Raw genomic sequence first — 18,943 nt, 5'->3', positions numbered from 1 at the left:
CCCGCCCCCCTTGAAGGTCAAGTTAATTTTATTTAATTATATTTTCTCTATAGCGCCAGATCACAACAGAAGTCATTTAAAGTTACCTTTCCGATAGAACGGGTCTATACCTTGTTCTTTTGTTAAACAAACTAAATAGCCTTATGTTATTTATTTTATTTACACGACGGCATGTCATTTCAGTCTCTATGTTATGGTCGCACTCTCTGTATCACGCACAGCGGAGTTCCGCCCCGATGCGCACGCACGCACACACACACACACACGTGCGCGCACTCCCACTAGTATTTGTAAATATTAAGCCGCAAAACAACTATTTAAATATGAATTCTGCGTGTCTCTGTGTTAATGAATGGCGCAGACGCGCGGGTTTGTTTACTACTTGTACTGAAGCGCGCGTGACCCCAAAAGCCGTAAACCTAGGGGAAACACTGAAGCTGTCATAAGAGGCAACCACTTGTCCTGCTTAAAGGGGTCATATGATGTTGCTAAAAAGAACATTATTTTGTGTATTCGGTGTAATGAAATGTTTATGCGGTTTTATGGTTCAAAAAACACATTATTTTCCACATACTGTACATTATTGTTTCTCCTCTCTTATACTGTCTTGTTACGCGTTGCCACATCGTGACGTAGACATGTGGGTGCGTGTTAGAACGAGCCGTTTTAGGTAGGCGTGGCTGACTCTTAACTTTTATAAAGAATATCTCTTTGGATTTGAGACTTTAGTCTTTGCAACTTCACAGATCTTCTTTATGCACCAAGAGCTTGTAACACTCCAAAGAGAAAGGAAAAATTGAAATCGCATCATATGAACCCTTTAAGGTCTGTTGCATATTTTGAAGATGTTTCAATTTTATTTACCTAAACGGGTATAAAGCTTAACACCCAGAGATTTAAATAAAACACATTTTCATAGACAACTGTTGTATGTTAAGATAAGTGTTGTGTTTTCTTTCCCTTTGCTTTGTCATTTCACATTGTTTTTTTTACTCACATCGTTTACTCGCGTCACAAAACACTTTCACAAGCTGTGCACACTTTACTTAAGAAAAAAAATTTACCACTTCAAATTAAACTTGTTTTTTTTGTATTTATTTGTATTTATTTAGTGGTTGTGACACTCAGTAGTACTTAAATTGCATACACTGTTTATCTGAACTCCAGTAATAAAATATAAACTGAGTAAATGAGCAGGAATGCCCATGGGATGGGATTGGCCTTTCCCGCAGTCATGACTGAAGTGAAATGACCTCAGTGTGCATTGTGCGTGTCTTACAGAACAGAAAGCTAAGAGGAAGCAAAGTAAAGCCCCTGGCCATGCCCACAAAAATGAAAACAAGGTAAAAAAGCACACAAGCCAATAAGAGACAGCCAATATTAAATGGCCTACTCCCACTCCTTCAATATTTGGCACATGGAGCATTTACCTTCATGTAGTGCCAGATTTTTCCTGCGTGAAATATTGCCCCCTTGTCCCCCTCCCCAAACAGGCATCGCGGCAGGCCGTTGCTGAGGTAAAGGATTCTTCTTCTGCCTCGGTCGTGACATGCCAGTCTCGCCCAGCGTCACTAGTCTCCGAGGCAGACTCCAAAGACATGTTTGCGTCACAACAAGCAAAGCATCCTGCAGAGGACATCATCATGGCAATCACAGGTTAGGCTCAGTGTCATTGTTCATACTTCTGTTCACACTGATGTGTTATTTGTGGCTGCATCATGTACAAAACAAATGAAATGACCTCCAAAAATTAAAATGATTTCTTTTATTCCTCATCTAAATCTAAAACTGCATTTGGAGACCAGTTAGTTGTCGGCAGCTTTGATTCATCACTTTAATGCTTTTCTGTCCATCCCTCTGCCCTCCTTCCACAACAGCATTACACAGCCAACTGCCGCCTCAGCCATCCAGACCTAGTGACAAAGCTGCTCCGCTACCTCGTAAAACCTGGACTGCCCCTTTACCACTCAACCTACCTCCAGACCAGGCTACCAGTCCTTTATGTAACACTTCTGCCTCCTCCCCCTGTAATGACAACACAGCCACCTCACCCAAATGTTCCCAATGTTCCCACGTGTCGATTCCCCCACACCCAACCACTTCACTCCTTTCAGACCCGTCGTTCCCCCGTAGTCCCTTGCTCGATCCTCTTGACCCGCAGGTCTCTCGGGTTGGCCCCCCATCGCCTGCTGCTGCAGAGAAGCCTCCATATAAGTCTGAGCAGGAAGGTAAGAGGTCGGCCTTGATGTGTCAACACCGCCGCCCGCTGATCTCCGTTCCTCGCTCGCTCCCCTCGCTGTGTTACCGTTGTGCATCTGCAACTTTCCCCTTCCATTGTGGGTTAGCATTGTATGTTCATCATAACTGGTGGTTTGTTGAGTTTTGTCATCAGTATAGTTCTCTTCCCAGCTGCGTATCATTGCTGTCTCTCACTTACAGCGCCGCTTTAATGTATGTGTAAAACAGAATATCATTCAAGGTAAACTCCATCTCTCTCTTTTTCTCCTTAATCTTGCAGGCGTCCCTCCTCTTCTGTCACCACTGACCTCACCTCCTGCAGCCATGCCTGTCATAGGATGTCAGCCTACCTCCAGCTCTCAGTTTGAGGTAATTTTATATTTCTGCTCAACTTGTCTTCATATGGAGAAAAACTCTTTTGCATAGTTTATTCATTTAGTTTGAGTAAATTGTTGTCATTTAAAAGGGATTTTATAATAAGTTTGTTGCAAACGTTTTTATATATATATATATATATATATATACTGAACATATATATGTGTGTACACTACACAACGTAAGGCTTGGATACACTATACGACTTTTAAAATCTGAACAGATTTTAAAATGCAAGGCATCACTCACTGACTTTGTAAACAATCACAGAGGAAAAACTGGCCATCAGATTCATACACTGAACGACTGTACACTACCAGACTTTAAAGTTGTTCTGATCACAACAAGCTCATGCAGAAACATGCGCCTTGTTGCTAGGAGACGCATGACAAATGAAAACAATGTGTTCCAAAAATTGGCTCAAAATATCAAACATGTTTGGATTCATAGTCTGAAGCCAAAAAATCTGTGTCTGTGGCCATCATACACTACACAGTTTTCTATGAAATCTGTCAACTCAAATCTGCAGACTGGCTCTGACTTTTGGCAACTAGCATTGACTTCTCCAGACTTTAAATTGGAGTGAAAATCGGGACCAAGATCATGAAGTTTATTCCAGACTTTATTGTTGCCGTGGAGAAAGAGGAACAAGAGAGAACTCGTAATCTGCTGCAGATAGAAACTGGCCGAGAGAAATTATTCATTTAGAAACAAAGCAAGTGCCTGTCTTTATGAATGGATCATTGAATCATTGACTCAAATGATTCATTTAAAATGATTTATTCAGGAAAGAAACACCGCAGTGTTGCTCTGAGATGCACAAATGTTCTTCTCCAGCTTTGTGTGAACTATTGTCATTGGAGAAAGAGAAGGAAAAAAAACAATGTGTCTAAACTCACCCAGTGTTAACTTCCTGTTTGTTAAACTCTTGTATAAAATTAATATCACATTTGTGTGTGAAAAGGAAGTTCAGTGAAGTAACAGCGTTTTTTACCCAGATGGATGATGTTTGACCAGGTTGTTGTTGGTGACATACAAATGACTTTTTGTACTTGCTTTCTCTCTGCAGCAATGTAGATTGTTGTCACCTCTGCATGAGAGTCCATTAACCAACATGAGGGATGAGCAAAGCTGCCCGGAGACACTGGAAGAGCCCTCTGTTCAGCTGCACAAAATGCACGGTCCGTATTTCTCCCACCGTTTTCCACCAGAGTACTTTCCTTTTTCTCAGTGGTTTCTTGAAATGGGGTCTTTTTCACATTTTCTAGGAGCCAAGGACGATGGCAGTGAACTATGCAAGCCCATTCAAGATACCAAATCCAACCTGCCTAAAAAGGTACCTATGCTTTATATGGGTACTAAATGAAAAATGCACTCTTTGGTGTTCTCTCCGATAACCTGGACCTGTTTGTGTGTGTTAAAGGATATTGTCCTAAAGCATGCAGACTCCTGGACAAGCCTGGGTAAGATGGCTACTCAAACACCTTGCCCAATCAAATCATCCAAGGAAAGTTTCCAGCAGTTTCGCAAAGTTGCCATGGAGAAAGAGGAACGAGAGAGAGCTCGTAAACTGCAGATTGAAGCTGGTCGTGAGAAGAGCAACTCAGACAAAAGCGGGTATAAACAGAATTGTAGTTTCAAGGCAACAGTAAATAAAGCTGTGTTATGTAAGTTTCATTTTGGAGGAGTTTCAATCTCTGCATGGCTGGAGACGAGATTCCAGCTGACCACAGCTTCCCATGGCTCTGTTTCAAAACCTAGAGAGTTTGATAAATGCATTCTAAATTGTATTTCTATTATTAATTTATACTCATATCCCCCTGTGATGATTATACGACTGTTCTCGCTGATCTAGCTAACAGTGTGGCCTTTTAATGATTTCTAGTCTGACGCAGCAGCTCCAGAAAAACAAGCTGGACTGCCCGCCTTCAAAGCCAGAAGTGGAGTCAGCAGAGCTGCCCCTGATGGCGGCCATCTTGGATACCCCCAAAGCCCCTGAGCCCTGCTCTCTTCCACAGAGCTCTGTAGACCGAGAACGAGAGATGGCTCGCATGAGAGAGCAGGAGCGCCGTAGGAGAGAGGCTGTGAGTGTACTGCACACTAAACATTTTAGAATGTAAATTAAAAATGTTAGTACAAAATACTATAGAACTCATTATAATCAGTGATGCTGTCTACACTGGATGCGGCGCGACACCACAAATCCCCGACAGAAAACTGAACAAATTTCAAATGATTTTCAACGGTCGCTTTGTCGCGTCGTGTAGACAGACTTTAGCTGTTGCGGCGCGGCAACTGTAGCGTCCGATGTATACACTGTGTTGCTCACCTGTCTAGAAGAAACAAAGCAACCTCGGCATCCGATCGCAGGCCTTCCGCTCCTTGAGTTCTCTCCAGCGCTGGAAAGCGGATCCGATATTTACATGGGTCCTACTAATCGTAAGCCTTCTTTTGTTCCGCAGACGGTTTCCTCTTTTGTTTTTATCCGCCATCTCTATCTTTCTGTCGTCGCTCGGCTAATGTCCTGTGCTGTGCACTGAGCGCTCTCTCGTCCCCATCATGAGTAGACATGCCCCTTACTGCTGATTGGCTACAAGTTTGTTTTGGTACTCGGCCCGACTCAGTTTTCTAAAGCGTTTTTGAAAAAATACATACCCCACCTTTAATGCCTTTTAAAAACATTTAATCCAATTAGTGATTAGATCTTCTTAACCACAAACTTTGTTACATTATTATTATTATTATTATTATATAACTATATAATAATGTTTATTATAATGTTTAATAACAAATCTGTTATGCTGTTTATTAGCATTAATAACAATATACATTGTGGTTTTATTAATAATAACCACAGTAAACATTGTTACTGTTCTTACCATGTAATTAAGTTGTGTTGGTTGATTATAATTATTATTATGATCAACCACAAACTTTATTATTGTTGTTTTTGTTATATAAATATTGTTATATAAATAAAAATAAAATAACTACAATCATTATGAACAAATTAATTATTTATAATTAATAATAATAATATACATTTTGGTTTTATTATTAATAACCACAATAAACATTACTGTTTTGTTGTTATTGTTAATAATAACAATAATAGTAACGCTTTTATGTTTTTAATGCTTTTCTTTTTAATGTTGTTTCTCTTAGATGTCTGGAGTCATTGACATGACCATGCAGAGTGACATAATGGCAACTTTTGAGAAGAACTTGGATTGAGATAAACAAATAAAAAAAAATTTGCTTGTGTATTGGCGCTACTGTTCGGTGAACAGTGTAGGCCGTCTTTTCCCTTACCAGACTTGCTCCATGAGTCCTGGCGACTGAAACGGGTCTTTAGTCTTTTGACGGTCAAAAATACTGCAATACAGCTGCATCACTTTACATTTGTACTAAGTTAGCTCTTGTAAAAATAAGAAAACAGTCGAGGACTGACGGTCGTGTATGATGTTGTAAGACCAATATTTGCGCCATTAATAGTGTTGAGTGTATATTCTTGAGTTTTCGTTATTTGGATCCGTTTGAAGCTTGGATACAGAAATGCCTGAACTGAAATGCTGCCGATTGTCTGAGGTAGTTTGGAAAGAGAAACATGTCTGTCGTTTCACAACAGTTTTTGTGTTCTTTAACATGGTTTGTTTTGTTTTTTTTGTTTTTTTATACTGAAGAATGTTTACTTCTCTTTATTATTATTGCTATCTGATTCTTTGACACATTCCATCGACACTTCTGCTGTATGAATATTGCATAGCTGGTCGTCTTGCGCTAGCTGTTGTGAGAACTGTAAAGGATATTCCTGTGCAGGGCCCTGTCCCTGTTTATCCTACTAGTTGGTAATTCATGTATTTGACGTAAAGCAGCAATTTAAACAGAAAATATGCTGGCTGCGTTAAACCTGTCCTGTTTAAATATATATATATATATATAAAAAAAGATATTTCTTTAGTGTCTGAAATGTATCGTAAGCATGTGTGTATAAATATTTCCCATTTTGTTATGGGGGCAGCCTATTTTTTCCCCAGGTGTCCGCCTCCAAAGAATCAGACTTATTTAGAGGAGTTTTTGCACTTCCTGTGCTTCTATTTGTATCCATTTGGAAGTGCAGTGCCATAAAGTTTCTCTCGGAGATGATAGGCAGTTCTCTGTGCCTAAAGTCAGCGTGTTCTCCAGAGCCGTGTTGATTCCAAGGTGTGATCTGGTGGAATGTACTGCACTGAAGATATGTTCAAAATCGTTTCTGACTATAATGGTTGTGGCAGTTTTCATCACAAGCACTTTATTCATTACACCACCATGCTGAGGTGTCACATGCTATCGAGGGGAAGAATAATATATTATTTCAAAGAAATCACATTCTAAAAGTTAAATCAATAAAGTATTTTCTTTAAAGTTTGTGCATTGTGGTCACTTAAAATGAAGTAGAACATTTATATATATTTTTTTTTATTTACCTCATTAAATTGTTAGAAAATGACATTGAAGGCATTACTTTAATTCATGTTACAAAACATTTCTATTTCAACTCAGTGCTGTTCTTCTGACCTTTTATCACGATTTTAACAAAAATATTTAAAATGGCTGTTTTCAAAATTTTATATGAAATATTTTTGAGCACCAAATTAGCATATTATAGTTTCTGAAGAATCATGTGACACTGAAGACCGGAGTAATGATCCTGAAAATGTAGCTTTGCCATCACAGAAATAAATTACGTTTCATAATATATTAAAACGGAGAAGAGTTTTTTTAAATTGTAAAATATTTCACAATAAGCTATTACTGTTTTTACTATATTTTAAATTAAATAAATGCAGCCTTGGTAAGAGACTTTATTAAAATAGATTTTAGAGATTAAATGGAAATCATTTTAGTTTTCAAGTAGGCTATCCAGTATTCTGTTCGCATCATCCATTCTGTGATGTTTTGTGCTATTAGGTGGTTTGCCTCATTCAAAACATTCTATTAGATAAAATCACAAAAGTATGTATTTCTGAAATACAATTTAGAAATATCAAAATTATTTCAAGTTGACAGTGATGTAAGCACTAGTTCACTCTATTTCAATAATAATAAAGCTGAAATTAATCAAATGTACCTGCCTACGTCTTTCCAAGTCCAAAAGTTATTTGCATCGCCTTGTCTTTAACGGTAATTTATGTTTCCAAACTGATTTAATAAATCTTTGCATCATGAATATCGACCGTGCCCTAGGCGGAGCTTAGTCTAACTGGTCTCGGGAAATCATTATTTTAATGCACCATGAGGCACAGTATATTTTATTGTTGTATCCAGAGGCATCATGCCCATTAAAGTGAGGGGGCACGTGTCGTCCCCCCCCCACAGATTTCTGAGCCAAGTGGATTTTGAATGCAGCTTCCAAAAGACAAAAAATAGCCGACTTATATTTTTTTATTGACAGACGCGTTTGTACAGCGCTGCATTATAACCAATCACACACGATTCTGTTGAGCTTATGAATGCAATGACCAATCAGAGGCGTTCAGGTGAGTCATCGCTGAAACGCGGTGTTTTGTTCACTTGCTCGCTGACTGAATTATCTGGCAAATGCTCTCATCAGAAACAACAAAGTGCAGATGTGCGTACGAATGTAAGTAATATATTCATTTAACAGTGTAAACAGCTTCAGTGATCATAATGGGAGTTTTTGAGAGTGCCTGAACTCTGGGTAGACTGAATGAAAATGTTATTTGATAATGTAAATGTTCTTTACTCTGTAAAATGAAAGTGTTATAATTAGTAACGTACAATATTGTTATTAAATTCACATTAAATGCAAAGTCAGTCGTATTAAAAATATTTTATGGCATAACACCCATATCTGGTACTTAAGTAAAAAGTCGGGCTTTTATGTGTAGTTAATAGATTACACTATTAGTCATCACCATTTATTGATCAAATAACAATCTATAAAGGTGCAAAACGCATTTACTTAGGCTACACATATTTGAGAATCGAGATATTTCCTAATATAGTTAACACGTTTGGAAATATTTCGAATAAAAAGGAAAAAACATAAATAAAGCATAATCCTATATCAGTTATACAGTGCTATCCCCCCCACTTGTCCCCTCAAAAATCATGAGTGCATGACGCCCCTGGTTGTATCCAAGGTCAAATATCGGAAGACATCTGCACCTCATCTACACTGCGAGCGAGACAAAAACCCGATCTCTCCCGCGCAGCTTCTGCTCATTCTTACCGGCAGCGTTCGCGAGAGTCCAGAACAATGCGCGTGGGCAGTCTGTGAGCTCGCGCTCCACTGCGATCTGGGCCCAGACAGCTGTGTTGACTATAATTGGGAGCCTTCTAGTTTTGTCAGTGTGGATGGGGTGTAATGGTTCAGTCCGAGGTGCGAACACCTTTGGGACTGAGCATCTCTTCTGTCATACGTAAGCGTGACTCCGTACCGTCTACACAGGGATCCTCCCCGGTCAGGATGCGCTCGTGACGGTGCGACGGGGCTATAAGATGCGCGTCGATTTTGAGACGCAGGCAGCTGAGTAAACAAATCAATAAAAGCCGTGATCAACAAGCGGATTTCCGCAGTAATGTAAAGATGGCGAGACTGCTTCATAACTTGCTGTTGTTGACAGTCGGACTGACGCTGAAGATCAGAGTTATGGGATACTGGTCTCTCGTCTATGGATATTGCGCGCTATGCACGGGCGTCGCGCTGCTCAAACTTGGCTGGAATATCATCCTACAACCGTCAACAACCTTTCAGTGGACGGTTCGTGAGACACCCCCAGCGTGCCTGAATGACACGTCCTTGGGAACCCACTGTTATGTTAGAATCAAGGTAAGAGATCGATCGGTATAAGTTGGATGGATGGTTGACAGTATATGAAAGCATGTATACGTAAATATAGCTTTGCCCTTCGGTGGTGTTTTTTCTTTTCTTTTCATTTTTCTTTGAAATATTAACTTTGTCTTAGATGTTTCTCTTTGACTCCTTAGGAGAAACAAATGAGTCGATTGTTGACGTACAGTAAGAGTACAGAAGTATAAGCATGAATTCGAATAGTATAGCCTAAGCAATCATTTCATTTTGAAAAAAAAAAAAGACAAATATTAGTGTATTGATTGAGATTACATTTCAGGTTTGATATCTTACCATACCTGGGCACAATTTGAGATATTGTTGAGAAGATGCATTAATTCACTAGGTGTTTCGCTAGAAGCAGAAGATCAAGCAAAAGTCTCAATTTATTCTCCTTCACTGGTGTCTAATAGAAACATTAAATGGATAGTTCACCCATTAATGAACATTAATGAAATGTACTCATCTCATCCTCATGTTCTTCCAAACCTGTATATGACTGACTATCTTCCTTGGAATGTAAAATATTTACATTTACATTTATGCTTTTGGCTGATGTTTTTATCCAAAGTAATTTGAATTGCATTCCAGGTACACATTTTACATTTCACCAGTTCTTGCTTCCCCTGGGAATTGAACCCATGACCTTGGTAGCGCCATGCTCTACTGTTTAAACTACAGGAAAGCCCTAAAGGAAATGTCTGTAGGTTTTTTTTTGTTTTGTTTTTTTTTAAGAAATGGAAGTCAACTGTAACTAACACCGTTTGGTTACCAGCATTCTTTAAAATATGTTCTTTAGTGTTCTACTGAAAAAAGAAAGCCATACAGGTTTGAAACAACATGAGGGTATGATAAAATAATTTTCATGTTTGGGTGAATTATGTTTTTTCTTAAGGGAACTATTCCTTTAAAGAGGTTTATTCCTTTCTTTCCCATGTGTTTGCTCCCGGAAGAATAGTTTCCATCACTGAACATCAATTGAGCAATGTTCTGCAGCAGACAGCAGAGTGATCAGTTTCCAGCAAAATCATAGGCATTGCCTGGACTTCGCTGTCCACTCAAGAGGTGCTGAAAACAGTTCCTTAGGCAGTCTCAGGATAGCTGTTATGTGTATATACCTGCAGAGCTTTGAACATAACGTTCAAACATTAGGTACTCTGAATCTGCACTTTTTCTAAAAACGTAGCATCCTTTGAAGTCTTACACTTGAAAACAACCACTTTAAGTTTTGTTCCTGAGTATGTAACCCTTTCGTAACGTGGGGTATACAAACATTTCTAAAGTAAAATATTGTAAGAGGGGGTCTCTGCAACTGATGGGATTGAGGGATTTGGTATAAAAACTCTGGTATCAACTATGATCGCTATCTGAACGTAAAATAGCAAGTGACCTTGAGGAAATGTTATTTTCAAGGGAGAAACTTTTTTTTTTTTCATGCCGAGTTAAAAAAATAATAGTAATAATAATAATAACTTCATATTTTATCAAGTTATTTTTTTGAGATGAGATGTTTTCTGTACCCACAACTTGTCTGTTTTCAAAAGGAAAATTTTGCATTGCAAACAATGTTCTTGAAATAGCCAGACAACCCGAGGATACTATCACATGCAATTTGATGCAGGCTGTCATTTAACAGGGTATGAATTTTCCCATAAATGTCAATTGAAGATATTGCTTTAATATTAGCTGAAGCCTGTGGACACGACTCCCTCTCTCTGATGCATTTTATAGCTAGCAGAGAGTGGTGTGAGAATAGATTTTACATCAGGATGGACAGGCCCGTGTGATTAAAGAGACCAGACTGCTTTTTATCATATCCTCCGTTTATGGTGAAGAATAACTGCCTCTGGTCTCTGTATGGCTTTTAGGAGTCTGGACTCAGATTTCACTATGTTGCTGCCGGGGAACGAGGAAAGCCACTTATGCTGTTTCTGCATGGATTCCCTGAGTTTTGGTGAGACCCACACACACAAGGGAAACACTTCTCTACTGGGATGCTGCCAGGCACAGATCGGAAATATGTTGTTGTGGAATCAGTCCACATTATACACATGGAGTCATAGATAATATTTGACACTCAAACCTTTCTCAAATTATTATTATGAAATGTAAAACGGGCGGCATTATGTATTGTACTGTTCTGAAATGTGATATGGAGTGTCGTGACATTCGGAGTGTCTTGGGACCATGAAGCTGTCATTTCAGTGAGCTGCCAGACTGCAGAACTGCGATCAGGACAGGACTGTGCCTAATTATTGTGGCATGGCTCCTTTCCGCTTCACTGGCCAATCTACTGCTCCAGAATCAGTGATGAACTCTTGGACGCGTAGAGGAGACCTGGAGGATGCCCTTTTCTTCTGACTTCTGCTCCACTTTAGTTTGGTGCATTCAAAAAGTGCAAGTCAACGATTTCCTTCGCTGCTGAGCAATAGATTTATTCATTTATTTATTTAGTCATTTAGCAGACGCTTTTATCCAAAGCGACTTACAAATGAGGACAATAAAAGCAGTCAAAACTAACAAAAGAGCAACAATATATAAGTGCAAATGACAAGTCTCGGTTAGCCTAACGCAGTACACGTAGCAAGGTGTATATATACATATTATATACACACACAATAGATAAATGTGAAGGTTATAATAGGGGGTGTGTGTGTGTGTGCGTGCGTTTTTGTGACATATGAGGACACAAATTTGTATAATGACATGGGTATGACATAGGAGAAGGTGACTTATGAGGACATTACCCCATGTCCCCATTTTTCATGTTTTTTTGAGAAAGTAAAAATGCACAAAGTTTCCTGTGAGGGGTAGGTTTAGGTGTAGGGTTGGTGTAGGGCAATAGCACATACAGTTTGTACAGTATAAAAACCATTACGCCTATGGAATGTCCCCACAATTCACAAAAACAAACCTGTGTGTGTGTGTGTGTGTGTGTGTGTGTGTGTGTGTGTGTGTTTGTGCGTGTGCGTGCTAAATTAACGCTCATCTATATTCTAACATATTGGTTTTGGGTTCTGAGAGCCTCTGCTGCACTGACTCATCAGAATCATATAGGCTTCCTTCTTCTGCTTTTCCTCAACTTTCTCACTCTCCCTCTTTCTTCTCATTCTTTAAAGACACAATCACGAGTTAGTGAGCACTACCACGTGTGGCAATTCGACAGAGGTTTACATGTAAAACTAGTTTCAGGGTACTTTCAATCCATAAAATGGGTTTTGCCTTTTCATTTAAAACGCTAACTAGTCCTTCAGATTTTTGCCAAAATATATTTCAATGCAGAAATCATCCATTCCCATATCTAAATTTGGTCAGTCCAGTGAATTCTCACCTTCCACAAGGTCTTGGTGCATAACTTGCAGGACCCCCTAAAATATAAAAGTAGCTATATTTATATTTATTTTATGGAAAAAAATGTATATTTGTAATATTATTTTAAATTTGAAGAATATTAAGTTCTTGACCTTGATGCATTTTTTAGGATTCGTTAATGAATAGGAAGTTCAAAAGAAGAGCATTTATTCGAAATTAGAATTGTTTTGTAAAATGATAAATGTCTTTACTGTCACTTTTGCTCAATTTAGTTAATCCTTGCTGAATAAAAAAAATCTTACTGAATCCAAACCCAAACTTTTGAATGGTAGTGTATAAAACTGAAAAGAAATATGAAACTATGACTGTCAGTTTAATAAAATAATTGTGATTAATTCATTAATTCATTCATTATTAATTCATATTCTTAGGAATAAAAGAAAATAAACAATGTAGAACAGAGAGATTTGATCTAAATTTAACAAAAATGTACTCACGTGTAACCTGTAGAATTCATACTAAATATTTATCAAAGATCCACCCCTTTGCCAGGTTCTCCTGGCGTCACCAGCTGAGGGAATTTAAGAGCGAGTTCCGTGTTGTTGCGGTGGATATGCGAGGCTACGGGGAGTCTGACCTGCCCTCCTCCACTGAGAGCTACCGACTGGACTACCTTGTCACTGACATCAAGGACATTGTGGAGTATCTGGGTAAGAACAGACTGCCTCCATTATCTCAGGCCTATTTCCATTTCACATTCCAGCCTGTCTAGAGGTTTTGATAAGCCTGTTGTAGTGGTGAATGCTAATGTAGCACTCTTCCCAATAGTCTGTAATGTGAAGGTGACCTGTTCACAGATGCCCTTGGCTTTTTAGATTTGTATTGTCAGTTTAGGCTGCTTAAGATGAAGTCTAATTGTCTGCCTCTAGATTTCAAATCACTACGCTACAATGCGACTCAAGGACAAGTGTAGATGAACACTATATCATGTCATAGTTAAACTCATCTGTCTGCTTGCACAGAGTGGCATGTGTGTAAGCGGCCGGCGGTGTATTGTGACAGGCCGTCAATGACACGTTATTAGGATTCATGATGATGTCTTCCTTGACAGTGGAATCACTCTATTGCAGACGGTGGAAACCTCCACCCTGGCTCACAGCAATGGTGTCATTCTTCCGGAGTCAGTCCTTGATATGACACTAATGCCGAGTTCACACTGCACGATTTTCAAACTCGTCGGGTCGCCGTTGTTTTCACACTGCGTGACTATCTGGGGTAGCGTTCAGTTGCTGATAACTCCTCCCCGAACTTCCCGCTGCCCTGTATCTTGGTCTCTCATTGGCTGTAGGTCATCGCCGATGTGCTTTTCAGTCAGAAATCATTTCACACAGCGTGATTGTGAATCGCCGACAGCTCCAGATATTTAGCATGCCAAATATTTCGCGGGCGTCGGCGACGCATCGGCGATTTCCTCAGATCGCGTCTTTGATAATTCACACTGCGTGATTGTCACTCGCGTGAACGAGCACCGATTTGCCTCCGATGTCTGGCATTTGTCGGCGATTTCGCAAAACCTGTCGGCGAGTGAAAAATCGGGCTAAAATTGTGCAGTGTGAACTCGGCATAAATGAACTGCAGCATGATTTTATTGCAGAAGAAGAAGACTTACACACGAACCACAGTGTAAACAGCCATAATTGTGCAGTAAAACACAAGGCTCAACATAATATCATTGTTTTCTGTTATCTGTTGTTGAATGAAATGAATATTTGGGAATAAACAGAAACAGATCCGATTTCGAAGTTTACTTAATTGGCTTTCTGTGCCATATTTTATATTATTTTATTTATTTTGTATGGAGCCCTGCACATGACATGCAGGGGGAAAAAACAAGATCCAGTGGTCACGAATTAAGAATGAAGTTATAAATTATTAATAGGATCGGAAAATGATGCAAGCCAAACTCAATCTCGTATTGTGCAAATGAGCACCATAGCGCAATGTGTCTTACCAAGGCCACAGTTCCATCTTAAAACTGAATGTTGAATGTAAATTTTGACATTTAAATGGAAACTTCTAGAGTCTGCACATGAAAAAAAAAAAGAAGAAATTTATGTTTTAATAATTTGTTCCCATGTTTTAGGTAAATAGTGACCATGTTGTACATATTATTTGCTCATTTTTTTAATTAATTAAAACGAATGAACAAATTCATAAAAAGTGGCCACGGATTGATAAGTGGGAACAAATTCCTTTTTTTTTTTTTTTGCATGTCATGTGTAGGGGTTTCAAATTAAAGGTCAAAATTTTAATTCAAGTTTGAACTGTGACCGTGGTTAGAGACATTGTGCTATGGTGCTCATTTGGGAAATATGCGTTTGAGTTTGGCTTGTGTCATTTTCTAAACCTATCCCCCCTGTTTCTGCTATACTTTCCTGTCTTGTCTCTCACTTTCCCTATTAATTATAAGGCATAAATTCACAACGACACAACAAACACAAACATGTCAGCTTCCTCCTTCTGATCCTCTCCTCAGGATACGACAGATGTTTTCTCGTGGGGCATGACTGGGGTGGCATCATCGCATGGCTCTGTGCAATTCACTACCCTGAAATGGTGACAAAACTCATAGTGCTAAACAGCCCTCACCCCTGTGTGTTCACTGGTAAGTGCCCTATACATCTGACAAACCGACTTCCTGTTCTATCATGCCTGCCCCAGAGGCTCTGTTTTGGTTTTAGGGCTCATTAGTATGATCTGCATCATTGATCATGAAATATTGTGGTTAGGCCCAGGGAATCATGGGGCTTTGCCCTCCATCTGTCTCGCACACTTCAGCCTGGAGGAGGAGGTAATTACAGGCAGGCTTTCTGGCAGAGATACGGGACCCGCTTATAATAACACGCAGTACCTGCTGAGCGTGACACGACTACACCTTATGCTTTTCTTGTTCTTTTGAAATTCATCTCTGCTTAATGGGGTGTCTTCAGTTTTAACCCTCTATTGCACATGCTATGACGCATGATTTGATTCCATTTTCTCACATAACATGGATCTCATTACCGAAATCAAAAAGGTATGTTGCCTAGAGACAACACTGTGAAAAAAAAATTAATCAAAGACTGATAATAAAACTAACTGCAACATGATAGAATGGAATAAACTGTCTCCTAGCTGTTTTTTTTTCTAATAAAAATTGTATAGTAATACTTAAAAGGTAGATATTCTCTATATTCATTGCATCCATGTGGCAACAAACACATTTATTAACTTGCAGATAATTTATAAGACTATAAATGTTTTACAGTTATGTTTATCCACTAACAAAAGTGAATCATGCTTTTGATGTCTGAAAAATCGATAAAATTAGCTTTTCTGAGGGCAGTTCTCCAGAGCAAAAATGTGTCCTCCACACAGAGCACCATGCCAGATTTGAAATGATTTTAAAATGACTGCCAGGATGTACAGTAGTGCGACCAAAAAAACTTTATCCCTTCTCTATTAACCATTTTATTGACAATTTATATGTGAGTCATGTGCTTACAAGTGAAGAAAATGGGGTTTAAGGCCACACTGTACAAAGGTGGGTTAAGTTTCCTTTGCTTAAGATGGTCATTTTTAATTTTTTCTCTTCTCTGTCCAGATTATGCCCTTCATCACCCCAGTCAGATGCTCAAGTCAAGTTACTACTTTTTTTTCCAGTTGCCATATTTCCCAGAGCTAATGCTCTCCATCAATGATTTCAAGGTGAGTTTAAAGTTGAATATTTTTATTCAGTATGCAATACATTGATCAAAAGTGACAGTAAAGGCTTTTACATTGTTACAAAAAATACATTAAAAATAAATTCTGTTCTTTTGAAATTCCTATTCATCAAACAGTCCTAAAAATAATATACATCTCAGTTTCCACAAAAATATTAAGCAGTACTCGTAATAATACTAAGAAATGTTTCTTGAGTGCCAAATCAGCATGTTAGAATGATTTCTGAAAATTAGAGTAATTGCTGCTGAAAATTCAGCTTTGTCATCACAGGAATAAATTGCATTTTAAAATATATTTAAAAAGAAAAGAGTTCTTTTAAATTGTAATAATATTTTACAATATTACTGCTTTTACTGTATTTTTGATCAAATAATTGCAGCCTTGGTGGGCTTAAGAGAAATCTTACCGCCGATGTATGTAATGAATCATTGACATGAATGTACATTTGTATAAAGTGTGAAATACTAAATTAATAGAGCGTGGATTGATAACATTTAATTACCCATCATTTTGCATAACTGACCAGCTTTTGGGTTCAGCATGTGAATTTGTTTGTGTAAAAATTACGAATACAGAGTGAATCAGTAGGCCAAGCTTATCCATCTGTCTTTAGCACACATAGCTTAGTCATTATGAATCAGCTCTGGATAGACACTAGCTTTAGTGGTTGATTATTTTATGCATATTATGCATTGTAATTTTGCCCAGCCTATAGTAAGCGCTATTGTTGAAATACAGCATATTTAAATAATTCAGTGTGAAGTTGTCTCTAGTATAATTTAAATCAAGAACAAAATATGAAACGGGTAAAAAATAAAATTATTTTGCATAGCACCTATAAAATTTATGTTTTTCTTTTTAGTTCTATTTTTATGGAACCCGATTATATTAAGTGTCTTTAACTGCTATGTATTCATATTTCAATTCATCATTTGATACAATGCACTTGTGTACATGTTTCACATTTGAAAAATACCTGCATGTAATTACATCTGTAATCTTCAGTTAAATATTGATTACGTGGTATATTGTACCTAACAATAAATAGATTTTATTTAGACATAATTAAATAGTTGATTTCTTCGAACTCATTCTGCTTTCTCATTGCTTGCTAATGTGGATTTACAGGCGCTGAAGAGTCTATTCACCAGCCGCAGCACAGGCATCAGTTGTAAGGGCCGCTGGCTCACCACAGAAGACCTTGAAGCATACCTGCATGCTCTCTCACAGCCAGGGGCCCTCACTGGGGCCCTCAACTACTTCAGAAATGTCTTCAGGTACTTGTGTGTCTTATTTAAAATCTGATTACAGTTGTGTATTTTTGATACGGCTTAGCCACTTTTACAGAAAATTTCGCCATCTAGTGGATATTTATGTTTATTTAATGTTACATATTAAAGGCAGAGTAAGTTTTACTCTGCCTTTAAGCAACTTTTTAAGAAGGAGCTGATGTTTTTTACTTCAGCTATTGTAGAAGTAATGCTTATAACAGATTTGTTTTATTGTTTATAAAGAAAAATGTATATATTTATTTCAAAATAACATACATAACATCAAAGAAATGTATAACATCATAGACATCAACAGAATGAGAACTAATTTCATAAGTGCATGTGTTCCTGTCAAGATGGAGAGAGACTGATTTCATGCTCTCTGAGCTGTGCATGAACAGCCATTAACTCACTGCCTATACTGTAATGGTATTACACGAGCATCAAATCAAATGCTGGGTGAGAGTACTAAACAATCAAAATGGGTGTTTCAGTTAATTTTACAAATATACACCAAACAATTGTGGACACCCTGGTGTAAATACTCTGCTTTAATTTGCTTGCTGAGTGCATGTGTTAGGAGCATGTGAGACGTGCATGCATGACTGAGCCCTCCATCTGCTCCTGAAGCACACTTTGATTATGTCTCAGGGCAGAGCTGCGCTGACTGTGTGTGTGTGTGTGTAGGTGGGTATGCGTAGGAGGGCGCTGACATAACAGTTTCTACAGAAACTAGGAACACATAAGTCCATATCAGAACTGAGGAGAGGAACCTTTCCGAACCTTTCAACACGTCCTAACGTCTGTTTAACAAATTAGTATCTCCATATTACACACATTATAGAGAGAGAGAGAGAGAAAAGATTTTATTGATATTTATTGATTAAATTATATTTATTATGAGAAACATCCTACAAAAAATGATCTGAATTGAAAATGTTTGAAAGGATTACTGTGCATCATCTAAAAGTGGGTAGAAAAAAAGTTACACCTATAGTGTAAAGTCAGTATTTTCCAGATAATATGTTGCTTTTGTTTCAGTGAAATAATAATGAAAAAAATAATTATTTAATTCTGCATATCAAACTTTTTTCACACAGTATAAATGGGGTTATATATATATATA

At 38.2% G+C, this 18,943-nt stretch overlaps 2 protein-coding genes across 8 annotated transcripts in view; both read left to right on the top strand.

Moving 5' to 3' along the window:
- brdt (bromodomain, testis-specific) overlaps positions 1-6,548 on the top strand; it is a 24,316-nt gene extending 17,768 nt beyond the window's left edge. For 5 of the 7 annotated variants that reach the window (XM_016541574.1, XM_016541571.1, XM_016541572.1 and 2 more), the window contains 9 exons: positions 1,282-1,343; positions 1,494-1,656; positions 1,878-2,228; positions 2,519-2,607; positions 3,683-3,794; positions 3,882-3,949; positions 4,037-4,230; positions 4,499-4,697; positions 5,779-6,548. In XM_016541574.1, coding sequence (XP_016397060.1) covers positions 1,282-1,343; positions 1,494-1,656; positions 1,878-2,228; positions 2,519-2,607; positions 3,683-3,794; positions 3,882-3,949; positions 4,037-4,230; positions 4,499-4,697; positions 5,779-5,847 — 1,307 coding nt within the window. In that variant the 3' untranslated portion in view covers positions 5,848-6,548. The remainder of the gene's footprint in view (positions 1-1,281; positions 1,344-1,493; positions 1,657-1,877; positions 2,229-2,518; positions 2,608-3,682; positions 3,795-3,881; positions 3,950-4,036; positions 4,231-4,498; positions 4,698-5,778) is intronic. The other 2 variants (XM_016541575.1, XM_016541576.1) reach the window with 2 other exon arrangements.
- A 2,303-nt stretch (positions 6,549-8,851) lies between these two features.
- Positions 8,852-18,943, top strand: part of LOC107730701 (epoxide hydrolase 4-like) — a 16,564-nt gene continuing 6,472 nt past the window's right edge. Inside the window, exons 1-6 of the mRNA XM_016541579.1 lie at positions 8,852-9,448; positions 11,338-11,423; positions 13,334-13,491; positions 15,318-15,446; positions 16,425-16,528; positions 17,675-17,823. Of these exons, the coding sequence (XP_016397065.1) occupies positions 9,206-9,448; positions 11,338-11,423; positions 13,334-13,491; positions 15,318-15,446; positions 16,425-16,528; positions 17,675-17,823 (869 nt within the window). The 5' untranslated portion in view covers positions 8,852-9,205. The remainder of the gene's footprint in view (positions 9,449-11,337; positions 11,424-13,333; positions 13,492-15,317; positions 15,447-16,424; positions 16,529-17,674; positions 17,824-18,943) is intronic.

Source organism: Sinocyclocheilus rhinocerous, unplaced genomic scaffold (assembly GCF_001515625.1).
Source record: "Sinocyclocheilus rhinocerous isolate Xijiao unplaced genomic scaffold, SAMN03320098_v1.1 scaffold1179, whole genome shotgun sequence".
Lineage (NCBI taxonomy): Eukaryota > Metazoa > Chordata > Actinopteri > Cypriniformes > Cyprinidae > Sinocyclocheilus > Sinocyclocheilus rhinocerous.
Note: the sequence above shows the minus strand (reverse complement) of the source record. Positions and strands in the feature narration are given on the sequence as shown.